At 32.4% G+C, this 20,417-nt stretch overlaps 2 protein-coding genes across 2 annotated transcripts; one reads left to right on the forward strand and one right to left on the reverse strand.

Annotated features, from left to right (window-relative positions):
* Nucleotides 1-667: 667 nt before the first annotated feature.
* Nucleotides 668-2,012, reverse strand: LOC130823241 (SKP1-like protein 7). Its single transcript, XM_057687868.1, has 2 exons — nucleotides 1,600-2,012; nucleotides 668-677 (listed from the first exon to the last, which is right to left on the reverse strand). The coding sequence occupies exons 1-2, from the start codon at nucleotides 2,010-2,012 to the stop codon at nucleotides 668-670; spliced, it is 423 nt and encodes a 140-aa protein (XP_057543851.1).
* Nucleotides 2,013-6,408: 4,396 nt separating this feature from the next.
* LOC130823159 (ankyrin repeat-containing protein NPR4-like) lies at nucleotides 6,409-14,385 on the forward strand. The gene is made up of 5 exons (XM_057687783.1): nucleotides 6,409-6,582; nucleotides 10,116-10,631; nucleotides 11,937-12,071; nucleotides 13,095-13,531; nucleotides 13,676-14,385. The coding sequence occupies exons 1-5, from the start codon at nucleotides 6,504-6,506 to the stop codon at nucleotides 14,279-14,281; spliced, it is 1,773 nt and encodes a 590-aa protein (XP_057543766.1). The 5' UTR covers nucleotides 6,409-6,503; the 3' UTR covers nucleotides 14,282-14,385.
* Nucleotides 14,386-20,417: the final 6,032 nt, after the last annotated feature.

The raw sequence follows: 20,417 nt of genomic DNA on the forward strand, positions 1-20,417 counted from the left end.
TCTCTTTCTATATATATATATATATATATATGTATGTCTTTCCTTAACGTTGTGCTTGAATAATGTTTTTAGAAGTAAAAGAATATAAGAGGATGGAGGAAAAGGGAGGATAGAAATGATTTGCCTGTTTGTCATTTGAATTTTTAATCTTTTTAAAATTAAAAGAAATATTTATTTTGTTTAAAATGTGTAAGAAATTTCTCATTTAATTTTCATCCATTTATTTTCCTTTCATTTCTTTTTGGTATGCGAAATGAGAAAAATGTAATTGGTCCGTTTCCTTTGCTTTTTTTTTTTTCCTTTTTTTTTCTAATAAAAGACGATATAAATCTACATTAAAATAGCTTTTACATTTTTGTTGTTAGATTTTCCTTAATGGTTTGATCAATATTTTATAAATTGTAATATAACGTAAAGAATTATTTTTGCTGATATTAGTTTTTTTTTTTTTCTAAAAATAAAAATAAAATCCTGAATCTATGTTTTAAAGTTGTAAGATTGTGAAACAAACCTTTGTAATACCCAAGTTACGGTGGATTTGCTACAATGTGTAAATATAAAATTTTGATGTGTGTTGATTATTAAGTCCGTTGGAATGTGCAATATTGTTGTCATTCGACAACTAGCAGGTTATTTGTAGTTGGGTCTAAGAAGAGAGACAGGAAGACTACAGGAATCTGTGAATTAAACATTCCAATGCATTTTAGTATTGTCATAAATTTTATGTTTTGTTGGATATTAATTTCTTTTCGCAAGTACATATTAGATTTTATTTTCGGTTTAATGAGCCAAGATGGTTCTCAAGATGTATTTGCTCTTGTTGAAAAATAAAATGTAAATAGTTGGTCATAGTTTATAGGATGAATTCGACATCGGGTCACTAGAAGAGGGATGTGTTATATGTAATCACCATTAAGGTATCATAGCTTCTACGAATGATGTTAATGGCGGACCCTCGGACCCACCCCCAAGATGCATACCATCACTTTTGTATTTGTCATGTTGCTTCCAACTTGAATACTCATGTGAAGAATGTAGAGATGAATAAATTATCAATTGCCATTACTTATCAAATAAAAAGGGAACTAGTAGGCTGTAAGGCTCAATCTTCATACGATCAATGAGGAAGGTTTCGAATACATTAATGACATGAAAAAGAAAAATGATCATTAGTATTTGGTATTTCTAAGGTTTACATATTCATGCACTTAATCATAGCAACTAGAATTAAATTGATAAAATAATCATGCACATTAGTAAATCGTACAACATTGATTTCGTTATTGACTTACCAATTATTGATTCATCCAATACTCTTTTTCTTTATCAATATGTATTTTCTCCCAACATTGTTGATCAAGAATCACCTAGCTACCTTTCAATTTTCATCAACATATTACCATAAATCACACAACACAACATCATGTCAAAGTCCAATAAATAATTCATTTATAGGAAGAGATTGAATTAATTTTGTAAACATACAAGTATATGAAAGAAATATTATGTATTCTTAAACATAATTATCTTGGCATTAACTCATAAATTATGAATCTTATCTTATTATGCTAAAACCAAGAAAAATAATTAGAAATGAACCTCATAATTCTCTTCCTACTCTTGTTGGATTCCAAGCAGGCAAACACAGTATCGTAAGTCAAATCCATCAATGACTTAACTATCAAATCTTTTGCAGCATTTGCTAAATTATAAAGTGCATACTGATCATTTTCGTTTACAGATTTTTTATCCAAAATCTTGAGTTCTTGAATATAATTAGGGTTTTCCGCATGCTTTTTGCAGTAGACGATAACTTTCGCTAGTACATGTCCGGTGACTGTCGGCACCCGAAACTTTCTTTGGTTGACAGGCAGATCTTTTAAATACCTACGGATTGTTTTCATTTGCACTGCCACGTTTTCTTCGATTTCGAAGGTCAATCCATCTGAGCTCGTTAGGGTTATCGTGTTCCTGTTCTCGGATGAAGAACAAGATCTTGATGAAGATGCCATTCTTAGAAAGATTTGATGAGAAAATTGGACAAAATTTAGAGGACAGATTTAAAAAAAATTGAAAAACAATAAAACTCAGAGAGATTCTGATTTGTAGGATAGTATTTACTTATATTTCTAAAAAAGGAATAACATGTTCTATTTATAACAAACTTCCTTAATAATGGGAAATTAGGGAATTATAGAACACTCAATTAACCCTTAATTTTCTACAGAAACTTCTTTTTCGACAATTACTCCCTTCGTTTTGAAATATTACTCGCTATAGTTTGGTTGTGTGTACTATTTTTATATATCATTTAAGCTTATTTTTGTGTATTGCGACCAATGTGTAAGTAACAATATAGTCGAGTGAGATCTTGTTTATATCGTCTAATCACGTACTTTAAAAATATTAACTTTTTATCATTTTTAAATGTGTATAATTCAATATATAAATGAGTAAAATTATACATTGTATTGCGTAAAAAGTCAAATGTAGCAAGTATAATGGAATGGAGGAAGTATATAAGACACTAATTCTTAAATGAGACGGTCTCAGGGTGAGATCATTTCTATTGGGCTGACCCAATATATATTTTTTTGTCTTAAAATAATCACTTATAACGTTAAAGTGATCTCTTATAATTTTAATATAATTACTTTTAATAGTGTTAAAATGATTACTTATAAGCTTAAAACGATTACTTATGATCTTACAGTAATCAATTGAAGAAATGGTCTATTATATAGACCCGTCTCATGGTGAGATGGTCTCATATTAGACGAGCTGTATATAAGGAAGTGATCTTTGAAATAATTGTTTTTGTATAAGTGTGAATTTAAATTTCATTGTGTTTTTTTTATATCAAAAAAAAAAAGATTTTATTATTTTATTATTTTTTATTTTTTTACTAATGGGCTATTTGTATGGATCCGTCTCACTATGAGAGGATTTCATACAAGACTTATTTGCATGAGCTCATCTCATGGTGAGATAGTCTCATACAAGACTACTTTTGTATTTTATAATTGTACTCTGTAGTACATTAATTGAACATATGAACTAATTGCCTCCAAAATATATAAATTTGTAAAAAGAAATAAGAAATAGATCATCAATTTAGGTTTCAACCTTTACACTTTGTTTGTATTGAATAATATTTCATAGGAGGGAAACTCGAATCATTTTCTCCTAAAAGACTGTTAAAAAATACCCGCCAAATCTAATATTTCTTAACGTGTGCAGATTCAACATAGGTGTTGCTCAATTAAAAACGGCTACAATCTAATAAAAAAGCGTTCACCAACTTTCGATCAAACTCACATTGATCTCAATTGTGTGCATAATCTTGATTGCTTTCAAATCCCTAATTTTTGTTTTTAAGTTATGATTGCGATCAAATGCAGTAGAAGATCGTGGGCAAAACCAGATTGATCGAGCTTACATTTTTTTTTTTAATATTCATGATAACAATTATTAATAAACACTAAATTATTAAACTATTGGAAATAGGGCTAAACAGGGTTTGGTCTAAACCGTAAACCAAACCGGACCAAACCGTAATTTAAGTATTTGGTCTGGTCTACGGTCTGAATGGTCTGGTCCGATTTTTTTTTTCTTTTAAACAGTTTACGGTCCGGTCCCGGTTTTTAAATTTGTAGACCAAACCGGACCAATAAACCGTAATAGACTCTAATATTAGGGATTAGGGCAAACATTAGAAAAGCTTCAACCCATCCTGCTGCCGTAAATTAGAAAAGCTGCCCAGGCCCAGCATCCTCTCTTCTTCTTCCTCGCATCCTGCCCAGGTCTGAGACGCCACGCCATCGACTCTTCTTCTTCCTCGCTTCCTGCCCAGTGCCCAGCAGCCCAGGTCGCCATCGACTTTTCTTCTTCCTCGCTTCCTTCAACTCTTCAAGCTTCAACCCATCGACGACGCTCTGCTTCTGTGGTTCTTCGACGCTCCTCCTCCAATCTTCATTCTCCAATCTCACCATTCACCACGGAATCAAGTGTAGAATCTCGTAATGTAAGTATATTGGTTGATTTTTTGATTTTTTAGGGTTCTTTTTATCAGTTTTTGTTTAAATTCGAATTAGGGTTCTAAATATTTCTAAATATACAGTTTTCAATTTTGTTTATTTGCTTAATCTCTGCTTTTGGTTGATTTCAGTTGAATGTTAAATGAAATAATCTCATGTATTAAATTTCATGTTAATTGGAATTTGTAGTATTGGAATTTGCAGTATTGGACGAATTAGGGTTCTAAATTGAGAATGTAAATTGAAATTTGCAGTATTAAATTTCATGTTAATGAATTGAAATATATGTTTGGCATTTTATGAGTTGTAAATTGAGAATGCGATCAAATGTTAAACTAATTACTATTGACAATTTGGCATTTTATGTTAATAATTGGTGGCCTGTGTTACAACTTGACTAAGCAATCTTGACTCTTTTAGAAAGGGAATGTGGATAAATGGGGATGATACTGATAACATACAAGAATATAATTCACATATATTTCACAGCCAATTCCCGTGAACATGATATAGCAACTGATATTAAATCTAAATGGCCCAATTTCACTGTATGTTAGTTCATTTGTCTAATATGTTGGTATTACTCGTTTGTAGACTAAATAGATTGTTGATGATCAATTGTAGTTTGCGATGTCGATGGATGAACCTTTTATAGTTTGCGATGAAAATGAAGTGGATGATCAAGATGGTAATGAAATCAAAAAGGAGGAAGTTATGAGCAAACAAAGGAAAAAAGTTGTGAAACCAAGATCCGACATATGGGATCACTTCACCAAATTTACAAACAAAAACATGGAAAATAAATGTAAGTGTAACTATTGTGGTCGTGAATATAAGTGTAATCCTAGTGTAAATGGGACTAGTACTTATAGAGCACATTTAAGTAAGTGTACTAGATTTTCACTCAATAACAAATCAAATGCTACTCAAACACAATTGAGTTTTCAATCAAGTGTTAATGAATAAGGGGAACAAGAAGCTCACATAAAGAGTTGGATGTTTAACTATGAGGCTTGTAGAAAAGGCTTAGCGTTCATGATAATTGTTGATGAACTTCCCTTTAGATTTGTTGAAGCCCAGGGGTTTAGGTACTTTTGCTCACAGATGCAAAATAAGTTTGTGGTTCCTTCTAGAATGACTGTTGCTAGAGATTGTTACGAGATGTTTTTTGGATGAAAGGTTGAAACTAAAATCTTTTTTAAAAACTAATTGTAGGAGAGTATGTCTTACTACTGACACATGGACTTCAATCCAAAAAATTAATTATATGTGTTTAACTGCGCATTTTATTGATAATGATTGGAAGTTAAATAAAAGAATCTTAAACTTTTGTCCAATTTCAAGTCATAAAGGTCAGGCCATTGGGAAGGCAATTGAGAAATGTTTGCTTGCTTGGGGTCTTGAAAATGTGATGACCATTATTGTTGACAATGCTAGTTCTAATGACAAGTATTTAGATGAGGTTACAGAAGAAGATGGAGATGACTTTGATATTTTGACATGGTGGAAAAACAATAGTTCAAGGTTTCCAATTCTTTCTCTTGTACCTCGTGATGTGCTAGCCATTCCTGTATCCACAGTTGCATCGGAAAGTGCCTTTAGTACTGGAGGTCGAGTTCTAGATTCATTTCGAAGTTCATTAAGTCCAAAGATGGCGGAAGCTCTTATTTCTTGTCAAGATTGGCTTCGTGCTTCTTCTCTAAAAGTTGAGGAGTGCTTGGAGGATATAGCACAACTAGAGAACGGTATGTGATCTTTCATATCATGATTAGTATTATGTTTATTTTATAAAAATCATATTTTTTGATGTTTGTTTTTATTGTATAGAGTTATCGAAGATCAATTTGGCTCCTTCAGTTATTGATGTTCCTTGATGCAATGATGCATATTCATGGATGAAGTCGGCAAGTCGCTATTGCTGATGAATTTTGATGATGTATTTGATGGAGGATATTGCTGATGTATTTGATGATGATGTATTTTGGATTTGATGATGTATTTTGTTTACAGATTATCGTTTATCTTAGATTCTCACTCAATTAAAAAAATTTCAAAAAAAAAAAAAAACCGTAGACCAGACCAGACCAGACCGTTCTAGAACGGTCTGGTCTGGTCCGGTCTGGTCTTTTGACTGGTCTGGTCTGGTCTGAAAAATTTCCAGACCGGAATTTCTGGTCTGGTCTGATTTTTCTGTCAAACCAGACCAGACCGGACCGTGTGCAGCCCTAATTGGAAAAGTCAACCATATATGCCTTAATCATTGACTAAATTATTAAAAATGTCCAGTATAATCATTTGTCTTGTACTATTCAATAATGCAGCTATTATATGCAAGCTGCCAAGCCATAAGAAGCTATTCATTAAGCTTTAGGAACCACAAAAACATTACCATAAAAAAGTGCAAAGTGCAAACTTTACGTTAATTAATTTCAAGTCTTGCATTGTTTTTGTGCGAACAGAAGATCAATGGGAGTCTGCTGTTCAAGATCAATGACAGATATAGAACGTGGCCAAGGGACGACTGACATTGATTCCAGCAAAAAATGTAAGTTTTATTTTAACCCATTATAATACTTTTAAATATTCTTTTCTTTTAAGTCTATATATATATATATATATATATATATATATATATATATATATATATATATATATATATATATATATATATATATATATATATATATATATATGTCTTTTCTTACCGTTGTGCTTGAATAACGTTTTTAAAAGGAAAAGAATGTAAGAAGATGGAGGAAAAGGAAGGATAAAAATGATTCGAGTGTTTGTCATTTGAATTTTTAATCTTTTTAAAATTAAAATAAATATTTATTTTGTTTAAAATGTGTAAGAAATTTCTCATTTAATTTTCGTCTATTTATGTTCTGTTCATTTTTTTTGGTATATAAAATGAGAAAAATGTAATTGGTCCATTTCCTTAGCTTTTTTTTTTTTTTTCCTTTTTTTTCTAATGAAACATAATATAAATCTACATTAAAATAGCTTTTACATTTCTGTTGTTAGATTTTCCCTTAATGGTTTGATTAATATTTTCTAAATTGTAATACAATGTAAAGAATTATTTTTGCTGATATTAGTTTTTTTTTTTTTTTTAAAAAAAAATCCAGAATCTATGTTTTAAAAAGTTGTAAGATTGTGAAACAAACCTTTGTAATACCCAAGTTACGGTGGATTTATACAATGTGTAAATATAAAATTTTAAAGAGAAATGTGGACTCTAATATTAAAGAAACAAAGCAATTGAATTATGTACGTCATTATTCATATTATTAAAGAGTTGAAATATGTAATATGTTCATGAGCCTTTTTACAACGTATCTAAATAATTGTAATGTTTAACAAAATCCTAAAATATATGAAATTATATATGAATAAATCCATCAATACAGTTTTTATTTTGCTATCTTCTTTGGATAAATCAATAATTAAAAATGAAGTATACTCCCTTTTATTCAGCTTATGTGTCTCATTTCCTTTTATAGTCAAGTCACATCAATTGTCCCCATTCTATTTTTGGTATGGGTTTTTGACTTTTATGCCCTTGGTAGCTTTATCTTATTTTTAATTATACTCTCCATTACCCATACTAATTTTCATGTCTTACATTAAAAACCCGTAATACCACTCTCTTTCCTACCTTAGGGTCCCATTTTTAACTCTTTTTAAAATCTGTGAAAAGTCAAATGGGACTCTTAAGGTGAATAAGAGGGAGTATTAATTTCTAGTTTGTTATATATCCAAAACGACAATACCACTAACCACATGAATAAATCATATAAAAATAGAGTAACTAATTAACGCTTACAACGTAATACAGTAATAGAGATTCCTTTTAGTTAATTTTTTAAGTTGAAGTCAATATCCGATATCATGCATAATTAAGGAAGTCCGGATCGTAGATCCAAACCTTGCACTTCAATAATGGACGTAGTCGAGTATAACTTGTAAATTTTATAGATTGTAATTCTATTATAATTATACTAGGATAGAAACCCGTATCATGCACGAATTTTAAATACGTTAATATTTTTTAAAAAAATTAGACTAATAAAATATTAAATTTTAGACTATTTATACTGTAATTATTGCCATTAAAGTGTTAATACATTTTTAAAAGGAATAATTGCATTACCGAAAATACGACAATAATTTTAGTTGATTAAATTTTAATTGCACTATATTTAATAGTTGAGATAGTCTGATTGCATACAGACAAATTACAATTGTCTGCTTTTTTGCATTAAAATATTTGTTGCCAAATTGACATTAAATTCAATAATCTTGACATTTTTCCTAAAATTCAAAATTATAATTATGGTGGTCTAACAATATCAATGATTGATTTTAATGATCTATTAAATAAATTTTATGTCATTTCAGTTTTAAAGAATAATTGCTAGAAAAAAAGGCAATCATATACTTCCAGTAATTTCCTAAATCACATTATAATTGAAATAAATGTAACTTATTATGCAGTATAATTTTCTACATAGTACATCATACATTTCGCAATATACTATTTTAAACAGTACATCATATATATTATAGTGTAAATCCAATAATTTATCAAACTATAATTTTCTACAAGTACATCATATATTTTCTAGTATAATTTTTTAAACAATACATTTATATATAATAGAGTAATTGGAATATTGTAATTTATTATATCCATTAATGTATAAATTTTTCCAAAAATTCAAATTCGTAAATATGGTAAATTCAAAAGTAAATGTCAATCACTCAAATTCCATTAATAAAGTCCAATAAAAAAAGACAAATGACATGCTCACAATAAAACTACCTTATGCTATTATACAATAAAATTAATAGAATTTATGATTATAGTATAATCATCTTTAATATTTGTGGTGCCTAAATATTAATTCCATAAAATCAGTAGTAAATTTAGAGGTGTTCATTCGGGTGATCAAATTGGCTTTGAACGTATGTTATTAAGTTCGTTACGATTTCGGATCGGTTACATTTCAAATACGTGTTGCACCAGGTCACGCCCGAGTGGGGTCGATTAGTTTCGAGTTGGTTTAAGATCGGGTCTTCAGGTTATTGGATTTTCTCTAGTTCAGAGTCGATTGAAGTTCCAATTGAGCTATCATAATTCAATAACCAGTTTGGTTTTATCAGGCACAAATCGGGTTTAGACCTTACTTTTTGAGTAGGAGTCAGTTATGCGCTACTATCGTCCAGTTCAGTATCAGATTAAGTTGTTAGTCGATTATATTATCGGATTAAATTACTTAATTAGACTTGATATAGCTATTAGATTATGAAGTGATAATATGACCAAGTTAAATAATTAAAACTCTAATACATTAGAGTGAATGAAAGTAATAATATTAACTATCTAAGTCTAATATAGACTTATAGAGTAATGATTAAAACTCGGACAATTAGAGTTTATAAAATTATTGTATACAATGGATTAGCCATATTTTTATTACCAAATAGTTATAGTAAATATTAAAAACTAAATGATTATTTATTAGATTTGATATTAAGCTATTAGATTTTAAAGTGGAAGAAAACATATTGAATAGAATAAAAGAAAGTTATATGAACATCATTCAAGTAAAAAAGTAAATGGGACAAATCAAATTAGAAATACAGATGGAATGATTAAGTAACTAGTAACCTAAAGAAGATAACTAAATGCAAGAACATATAATACACCTATATCCACTACAAAATTAAAAGTAAATGACGACAAAGAGATTTAATTTATAGCCATCTTTGTCGCTAATAATATTTAGCGACAAATATGACGAAAAATCTTTGTCGCCACCCACTTTGTCGTGAATGTCGCCAAAATAAAGATTTGTCGTCACCTTTCTGCCACATTGACGACAAAACAAGCACTATGTCACTATTTTTGTCGAAAAAAAGATTTCGGTCTAGAAAATTCTCAAATCAAAATTTTTGGTTTGGTCTAATTTTTGATTGACAATTCTCTGTCAAAATTGAGAAAATTAAAAGAAGGCTCCGTCATAGTTGTTGTAAATATATTTATAATCTAATATTAACTTTAACTGTTACAAGTGCTTGGACGAGCAAGAGGGCAAGTGGAGAACAAGTTAAAGGATTTCGGAGGATACTTACCACTATACAAAGCAGCAGTTAGAAGTGATTGGGAAGTAGCTAGAAAGTTCTTAGATAAAGATCCTGAAGCCTTATCTGCTAAGATTACAAGAGCGTCAGAAACTGCACTGCACATAGCTGTTGGTGCAGGAAAAAACATCAAATTTGTGGAGTCATTAATAAAGAAAATGTCTCCTGAAGATTTAGCCTTAACTGATCAAAATGGGGAAACTGCTCTTTCTGTGGCGGCTGTTGTTGATAATCTTGAGGCTGCAAAATTGCTGGTGAACAAAAATCCTGAATTGCCTTATATTTTTGGGAAATCAGGGTTGCCTATTCATAGGGCTGCACAGTTTGGTCATAGGGATATGTTTTTGTATTTGTTGAGTGTTACAAGAGATGATATTGATCCTTCTCCTTTCATTGGAAAATCTGGTGGGATGCTTATTATTGCTGTTATTACTGCTGAGTATTTTGGTGAGTAATCCTGAATTTCTTCTTGCTTCATTTTATTAATTATATTGATCTCTTACGAGGAGGTACGGCCGGTTGAAAATATTTTACATGTGAGAAAGATCCCATATTATTTATAAAATTGTTAGTTGTAGACTTGTATATAATGCTTGGGGCGTCATCCTTCTAGTACCATATGGTTTTGAGAAATAGTGAAGCTCATCTAGTGCTGTATGCAAGTCAATGCTCATTACCCGTGGGTTTGTGGGCCCGAGCCACCGAATGCCCCGTGGGTGTGTCCACAACGAGTGGGATCATGAACGGGCCGATCATGTGACGAATAGTCACGACCTAACATGGTATCTGAGCCGATAGTTCGATTAAAATTTAAAAATGATAGGTCCGAAAAAAATGGCGTTCCTACCCTATTTAATTAATCCCACACAAGCGAACTTGACGGGGGTTCACAAGTGAGGGGAGTGTTGGGATTGTTTATCCCACATCAACAAATTGAAGCTGGTGCACGCACTTTTATAAGCTATTGAAGTTCTTCTTTCCATTGTCATATATTTTAGGATGATATATATCTACTTGACTTATGAAGTATGTGCATCTCGTGTTTCCCTGTTAATATGATCGCATTCACAATAAATCCTGTTTAATTTTACACGAGTATGGTTTGTATGTCATCTACCCCCGGACCTTAGCTCTATAAGCGAAATTTACTAGGTATGATGGTTTGGTATATTAAAGGTTTAAAAAAAACTAAATATCAATTATTAATTCAATTATTACTATTCGTTTCATATAATTTGACAAAAATCATTTAATTATTATCAAATGTGTTTGATATAAATATGTAATCAAATATAAGTTCGTCTAAATATATATTAATTAAAAGTTAAAAGATATTAATATTCATCAAGAAAATTATCTTGTTTTATATGAATGTAATTTAAACACATATTTGTCTCCTTTGGTTGAGTATTTTTCCGCTACCGCTTTTAAATTTTGAGGAGAAAAATAATTATGTAGTACCGAAGTGTGTCATTTAGAATAATGTATTATTTTAGTATACTCGTATATATATGTAGCACATAATTCAAGGTCCTATGTATAAAAATTGGTAATAAAATACGTATACTATTTTAATTAAATTTATGTTGTTTACCATGTAATATTAGTCCTAACGATTGAATTGATTAAATTTGATCTAATAAACTTTGTAAGGTGAAAGTTCAGCTTATCTCATGCAAGTTTTCGAATTATATAATTAAAATCTTAATGATCTCTGATTTAATATTGTTGTGCATGGTTTCTTATAAATAGATATTGCTCTCAAATTGGTCGAGCGCTACCCAGACATGGCCACAACCGAAGTACCGGATATGGATTCCCCCTTAACCGTGCTAGCAAGCAAGTCTACAGCTTTTCCTAGTGGACAAACACCCACCTATAATCCCGGTACTTCTTTAATACTCCTTCCCTCGTTTTTATATGTTCTTCTCCAATAAAATTTACAAAGTTTAGTATCAAATTTTGATTATGATTTTTCATCGATTTATATAAAAAACATATTCATGTAGGATCTTTAAAGATTCATCTTAATATATATGTTTAAATATCAACTTGTTAGAATTTTTGAAAAATCACAATTAAAATTATTTGCGAAAAAAGTTATGGGAAGAACAATGAAGACAGAGAGAGTATTTCAAAACTAATTAAAGATTATTTAGAAAAAAATAGGATAATACCACTATTTTTTGATTTAATACATTTTGTGTGTGTTTTTTGGAAAGTTTATCATATCTTATAAGTCATTGGAGTCATTTCTCCCATTGTTATATGATTTTGAAATAATATCTCATTGGCTTATTATCGAAGTATATACTATAGGGGTGCACAGAGTCCGTTTTGGTCTAGTCTGACAAAAAATCAAACAAAACAAAAAATTTCGATATGTAAATTTTCTAGATGGGACCGAACTGTTTAAATTACTAGACCGGACCAGACCGATTCATTCTACAACATTCTGATCTACAGTTTTTTATTTTTACATTTTTCTCCAATTTAATATATGTATTTATGCAAATATTTCGAACCCCCAATCATCAAATATAATAATATGTAATTAGTTGATTGCATCAACATAATTCAAGTATATAATATTACTATATAAAATTAGCTACACCTCGAAATATCTAGATAGCGACCTTTTTTTTATTATTGTTTTTGGTCACAGTATGGTTTACGGTCCGTTCTGGTCTGGTTTGAAAAATAAAACCTACTACCAGACCGCAAATCATAATTTTTTTTTGAAAATAATCAAACTATACCATTTAGATTGTAGACCACACAAATTATTAAAATTACAGTTTGTTCCGATTTGGTTTTTGGTTTAAATCAAACTTTGTTCATCCCTACATGTACACCTCGTATTTTCCCGATTATTTTGTTGAACTTAACATATATATCTCTAAATCACAGTTAAACTTATTTGGAACTGCTGGCAAAAAAAACAAATACATCGTAATGCAATTTTGCTTACCAGGAGTTTGAGTGACGAGATTTTACAATTAGATGATGCGAAAGCTTTTGAAATGTTTCGAGAACCGCTACTTATTGCAGCAAAATTAGGCACTCATGAGATTATAGAAGAGATTGTAGAAGCATTTCCTCCGGCGATTTGGGCTTCAGATGATGAGAATCGCAACATATTTGAATTGGCTGTCTTGCATCGTCGAGAAAATGTTTTCAATCTTATATATCAAATGAGCAATTACAAGCATTTAATAACAAGGCACACCAACAAAAATGATAACAATAACATATTACACTTGGCCGGCCAATTGCCAAGTCCTGATCGACTTAAACTTGTCTCGGGTTCAGCATTGCAAGTTCAAAGAGAGCTGCAATGGTTTGAGGTTAGCTGTGATACCATGTTAAGACTACAGAAGGAAAAAAAAAAAAAAAAAAAAAAAAAAAAAAAAAAAACTCACGTTTATAGTTAGAGCATCAGAATATGTTGCGTATACTCTATCTAACATGTAGTTTGCATATATTTGCAGGAAGTAAGAAAATTTGTAGAGCCTGCTAGAAAAGAAGCAAAAAACAAAGATGGAAAAACCCCATGGATGGTTTTTAGAGAGACACACCAAGACTTAATCAAAGACGGAGAAAAATGGATGAAAAGCACAGCAACTGCATGCACAGTTGCCTCCACACTTATAACAACAGTAGTTTTTAGTGCAGCAATTCGTGTTCCTGGCGGCGAATCGAACGATGGATACCCCAAATTAAGCCACCATTGGTGCTTTCGCGCATTTGCTGTCACAGACTCAGTCTCTCTTTTCACGTCAGTCACTGCCGTTATATTGTTTTTGTCAATCCTAACTTCTCGATACTCTGAAGGAGACTTTCATCTAGCTCTTCCTAGGAGGTTGATTTTTGGATTGATGATGCTTTTTATTTCGATAATAAGTATGACTGCAGCCTTTAGTTTTGCAATCTACCTTTTGTTTGGATATCACAGGTCTATAATTGTGATTATAGTGGGTGCTTTGGCTGTAGTGGGAAACTTGGCTTGGAATATGTTGCCTTTACTTTTCCAATATTTTAGATCTACTCTTTGCTGTGGCATTTTTGGGAAGCAAAGCGATCGTATACTTCATTGATTACTTTTTTGTATCCTTATTGAGTAGTTTTATTCGTTATTAATTAGTTAATTTATGTAAAAACTCTAATTTTTGGGTTGAAGTATTGTGATATTGCTTGTTTATGCAAACGGTTATGAACGTAATTCATATGTTATAAAGTGAATTTTTTTTCTTTATGACTGCTGATGGGCACTTAAGTGTTTTACTTCTTCTTTGGTGTTTTTGTTTCTTTGCTAGTTGTATAGGCTTTATGCTTTGTCCTTTGTATATATATATGCCTCGAGGGCTATTCTGAAAGGACAAGCAAAAGTAGAGGAACACACCTCATTTACTGATTTCCATACTTGTGCAATGATAGAGATATTCGTCATCATCGTATCAAAACAGGCACACAACCTGTCTCTTAAGATCAATTCCATGAAATTCTGCTAAAACTTGTTTCTCACTGCGGTAATGTAACATTGAAAAATAGTTTGAAGCCGAAAAATATGTTACATGTTAGTGACTTCAAGAACAACTTGCTTTTCGTCACCAAGCTTGTGAAGGATAATCAGTACAAGGTAAATTTCTTCAATGGGTTTTGCACTATCATAAGCACCCTGAATGTTGAGGTGAAGGGAGTTGGAAAGAGCAAAAATGGCTTGTACTACCTAAAAAATGAACTGGTGGAAGAAACGTTGAGTGAGCTGAAGAAGGTGTTGAATGCAACAGTAAATCCATTTAGTATTACAGACATACACCAACTTGGAAAAACTGAATTGTAGCACTACAGGCTAGGTCATGCCCCAATACATACTCTGATAAAAAGTGGATGCATCACTAAGAGTTGTTCGTTTCACAGGATAGTGATTGGTAAGGTCTCTTCATGATATGATTACTACCTCAAGCAAGATACAATAAACCAATCTCCAACGAAAACATTATATATTGTGGCTAATGAAGCTGTAAATTAAGCAATATGGCTAAGAAAATTAATGTCATATATATATTGGTGAAGCTAAGGAGGAGCTACAGTTATCCACTGTGATAGTGATTCTGCAATAGCAATTCCTAAGAATCTATTTTTTTCATCACAAGACAAAGAATATTAAGTATTACTTTGTTAGAGATGCTCAAAATAACGGTGAAGTCAAGATAGTTAAGATTGATGGAAAAGATCAATTAGCTGACATTTTTACCAAAGCGCTTTTAAAGAGAAGATTCAAAAAACTCAGACTTACTTGAAATGAAGATCACAAGTCTATAGAAGGAGTGTTAGTAAACTATTCATTTAGTCTCCCTCATTAATAAGTTCATTTATTAAGTAGATTAATTAATAGGAGCATGAATTAGTTAAGAGTTATGAGTACTTAAAAGCCCAAAAGGTTGCTTGGTTTTCATATCACAAATAATATTTCCTCCATTTTCTAATCTTCTTTCCATTTGGAATATTCCATCATAAGGAGAAAGACATTTTATTAATGTTTTTGACACATATTTAGAAGATAAAATATATCTATGTGAGATCTCGTTAGATTTCTCTGAATGTATATATTTTTATTATGTATTTTTTATAATGGAAAGAAAAAAAAAGAAGGGATAAATGAATTTTAATGTCAATGATCAAAATGGAACATATAAAACATTAATTATTAGGATATATAATTAAGTTTGAGCCGATAGAGCCCAAGGTCATAATTAAGCCAGGGCTTGAGAATCATTCTCTACTACCTTCTGAAAAGATTCTCGTCAATCGCCATTTACATAAAGACTAATTACCCTTCCATCCCTAATTGTATAGCATTCTTTTGCGTTACTCCAACATAGGCATTTATTCAAATAAAATTTGGCCAAATAATGGCCCATCAAATGGCCATATTACAAATTGTTTTGTTTTTGAGGTAGGTTTTGCTTCGGCCCGTCTTTTATAAGCTATCTAACCGTGAGATGAATTCATATAAAAAATTTATTAGTAAATATTATTAAAAGAATAATGAAATAAACTGAATTCCCACTTGTATAAGAAGGAAAATTTTCTAAATAATTTAGATATGAACCACTTGAAGCTGTTTCACAGTAGAACGACCTTAATAAAAAATTAGTATTTTTTATATGAAAACTTGTCTTGAATTTATGATATTTGTTAATCGCTTTTTTTTTTTTAACAATAAACATATTCTTTTAGTTAAATTTTTTTAAATTTCATTTGTATTTTATTTGTTTCTAAATTTTTTTTGTATGACAAATGTTAGCTTTCACATGGGGAAAAGTCAATGCAAATGACAAATGAAATGATCTATAGAATTAGCTGGCACGCGTAAGTGGGATTATTTTTCTGTCTTGTTCAATAGACATGGGATCTTGATTTACTGGAATATACTATTTTTAATTCAAGTTGAATGTGAAATCTCATTTAAGAGAGTTTTATTACGTTTTTATTTTAAACTAAATTAAAATAATTTATATATTAATCAAAGTATTTACGTTCGTACTTAATTGTAAATTCTCATTAAGCATGTCATTTTTAAGATACTATTAATATTATAAGACAGTTGCTCCTATATTTTTTAAACTTATTCTAATGATTATTAAAGGGAGGACAGTATGTCACAACTACCATCATCTCCTAAGCAGGTTGTCATCGCGACCAAGTCACTTAGATTTCATCCATTCTTTTGATAATTCAACTTTAAATATCTTCTTTTATATGTCATGCATCCTTGTTGTAAATTTTCTTAATAATGAAATAAATGAAAAAATAATGGCAAAAAATCTAATACGTTACTCTCCTAAAGATTACATTTGTTTGATTGTATTTTTTTAGTAAGAAAAAGTAAACCAAGATCATTAGATTTTGTTGTGTGACAGCGGAAGCAAAGATCGAAAAACAATAATGAAACAATAAAGATTCAAACAAACAATAAAGAAAATCACACCGAGAAATTAACGTGGTTCACTATCAACGTAATAGCTACATCCACCGGCACCGAGAATAAACTTTTCACTATAAACCGGGAGATTATAAGATGAACACGAGAAACCACAACGATGGCTCTCCAAGCTTTTTCTCTCTTAGTTTTCCTCACTTTGTGTTTTGCATTGCATCTCATCCTAATTCTAATTACATGGGGCCTTTATATAGTATACCTCATAATAAAAAGAAATTACGGCTAAGAAAATACAAAAAACCGTCAAAGACTAAGAGTAACCGCCCAAAAAACGTGCCAAGAAACCGCCATTACGCGAGCCTTGTAAAACTACGCGAGCCGCGAAACAGAGGTAGAACACACTCCGCGCCCCGCGGAGTTCACTCTGTTCGAGTCACCACATTTCAGCAATCTCCACCTTGACGAGAACACGTAGTCAACCACTACCTTATCAAACCATAGTGAAGCAAAACCATTCTCAAGCCAAAACCCGATGCAAAGCTCAAGCATAAGCCATACATCCCGACAAGTCTCCAACCAAGACCCATCCCGATAAGTCTACAACTAAGACCCATCACATACTCGTTTCCAAGTATAACAACTCATAACGCTCAACTAGCATCACAAGTTCACTCATAATGCTCTATCTGCATCACGAGTACACGAGGCAAGCTCCACCTTGAGGTTGTGCACACCTCCACCTGTAAGCTCCCTCACACCGCCTCTAAGGGCCTATGCTAATGAATCCAACATAGTAAAGAATCTACTAGGACTGTCAGACCATCCTACCTTCTTTACCTCTGTCTTCATGTACGTACATTCCGAATGAAATCTGACCACACTGTGCTTCTCCCGAACATCAAGTACCTGATCACTAAACACACAATCGTAGTACACAAAAGCCAACCAAGGTTGATCACAAAGAACCATCACCGAGATCAAGACATAATCAAACTCAGCGAACACAACCCAAGCTTCAATCGATGTAACAAAGCACTTAGTATCATTCCCGTACATAAGAAACACAACAGCTGATCCAAGCAAACCGTACAGAGAACAAATCTCTACCTACCAGTGCCCCCACCCAGGTTTAGTCACAAACCTACAAATGACACTTCTGGCATGCGCAAAACAAGTACATATCACAGCATACTTCAAACACCGAACCATTACTCTAGACATGTAGACCGACTTAGCCTCAAAATGAGGTGATGTAATTGAGCTAAGTAACACTACCAGTCCATACAACAGTTCCCATACTCTGCTCATACGTAAAGTCATAGCAAGCCACTGCGCCCGCTCACTATACTCTACAATGTGCTCATAAGTTGGAGGTCCAAGTGACCCCACAAAAATGGCTACCAACCTTGCCAATCCCACAAGGTTTAATGCATAACCTTCCACACTTATAGCAACCAAAACAGCACTCCCTACAGCCAACCTATTAGACTTCTCGAGAACACATATAGGCTTTTCTTGAAACCCTTTAGATCGGCGGAATGTTCCCTGTACTAACTCCTTTAAACTATCCACAGAGATAAAGATAGCACCAGAAATCACAATCAGAGAGATACCAGGGGTAGCATCAACACCATCAATCTGAGGTCGAACAGAAATGGATGAGGAGTTAACCTCATACTCCACCTCAAACTCGGTACCACTATCACCATAACCAGCTGCTGCAAATATGAGATAGCACGATACCCTACTGAGCCACACCACACACATACTGGGCACCTCTAATCCCATGTGTAAACCCCAATCGAACAAACTAATCCATTATCTACTCAACAACCAAGTACCAGAGAGCATGCATAAGACTCTCCCTAACAAGGTCCAATTTGCTATTCCTGTAACACCGTTCTGCAATGGTGTTATCCTATAGGTATGATGTCACAAAATACCTAAAACACAGAACATAACAAATCCACAAAACGAACTATCCAAATGTAGCCAACTAACCATCTTACCATACAAGTGATCATGAGCTTCAATGTTAAGCTCACACCCGTGTTTAAACCCAAACACACAATGCTTGTCTTCCTTAAGGTAGGCATCCTTGACACTTGTAAGACAATTCTCAATGGACAATTTCAGCCCTCTACTTTCACCCATATGACCATGTCTATCATAAATTGTCATCTCCTGGTGACAAATAGAAGCACTAACTGCAGAACTAAGCAGCGTAACACCCTGAAAGACATACAGAGATTTCACCTTGACACCCTTAAGTATCAAATCCGAACCCTTAAAGAAACTCACTTCCCCTGCTAAACTCACCCTTGAGCCCCAAATCATCTAAGGTCCCAAGCGATATCATGTTCTTCTCTAATGTAGGAACATGCCTCACCTTAGTCAAAGTAACCCTTCTCCCATCACTAGTCCGAAGTCTCATGGAACCAATACCTACTACTTCACATGGAGTACCGTTAGCAATCGTAACTGAAGCCCCAAAAAAAGACTCATAAGTATCAAACCAATCCCGACGAGGACTCATATGGAACGAACTACCAGAATCAAGAATTCAGCTATCAACCAAATCACTAGACTCAACACAACTAATCAATGCTAAATCTTCCTCCGAATCATAGCTCTTGTTCTGTTTACTTTCGACTACTGTGGCATGAGATTTATTCTTTAATTTTGGACATTTAGACCTAAAATGTCCTGGTTCCTGACAGTGATAACATATTATGGTCTTAGTGTTGCTAGACCCATCTCTACTATTACAAGTATCCGACCTAGCACCGTTACTATTGTTAGACCCCTTATTCTTTCTAGATTTCTACCCGACCTAACAACTAACCCACTGTCATAATTCTCATTATCACCTGTTGCCTTTTGACGCAACTCCCTAGTATAAAGTGTTGCCTTCACTTCTTCTAGGGTCAACGAGTCTTTGCCAACCACAAAAGACTCCACAAAGTTCTCATAACTATTCGGTAGAGAAACAAGCAATATTAACGCTGCATCCTCATCATCTATCTTAACTTCTAAATTACGCAAATCTAGTAAAATAGAATTAAGATTTTCTAGATGATCCCTTAATGGCGTACCTGACTGCATCCTGAGGCTAAACAAGCGCTGTTTCAGTAGCAATTTATTGGTTAAAGATTTTATCATGTAAAGTGACTCCAATTTTAACCATAATTCTGCGGCCGTCAACTGATCAGCAACCTCCGTGATGATATGATCATCAAGACTTAGTAAGATGGTAGAATGAGCCTTCTCTTCCATCACTACTAACT

The sequence above is a fragment of the Amaranthus tricolor genome, chromosome 9 (assembly GCF_026212465.1).
Source record: "Amaranthus tricolor cultivar Red isolate AtriRed21 chromosome 9, ASM2621246v1, whole genome shotgun sequence".
NCBI classification, from domain to species: domain Eukaryota; kingdom Viridiplantae; phylum Streptophyta; class Magnoliopsida; order Caryophyllales; family Amaranthaceae; genus Amaranthus; species Amaranthus tricolor.

What these genes read in the sequence shown, in the direction of transcription:
- LOC130823241 (XM_057687868.1), bottom strand. Translation starts at nt 2,012, where the DNA reads ATGGCATCTTCATCAAGATCTTGTTCTTCATCCGAGAACAGGAACACG.
- LOC130823159 (XM_057687783.1), top strand. Translation starts at nt 6,504, where the DNA reads ATGGGAGTCTGCTGTTCAAGATCAATGACAGATATAGAACGTGGCCAA. An exon ending in AACACCCACCTATAATCCCG is followed by an intron (nt 12,072 to 13,094) that starts GTACTTCTTTAA and finishes TCTAAATCACAG; the next exon opens with TTAAACTTATTTGGAACTGC. An exon ending in GAGAGCTGCAATGGTTTGAG is followed by an intron (nt 13,532 to 13,675) that starts GTTAGCTGTGAT and finishes ATATATTTGCAG; the next exon opens with GAAGTAAGAAAATTTGTAGA.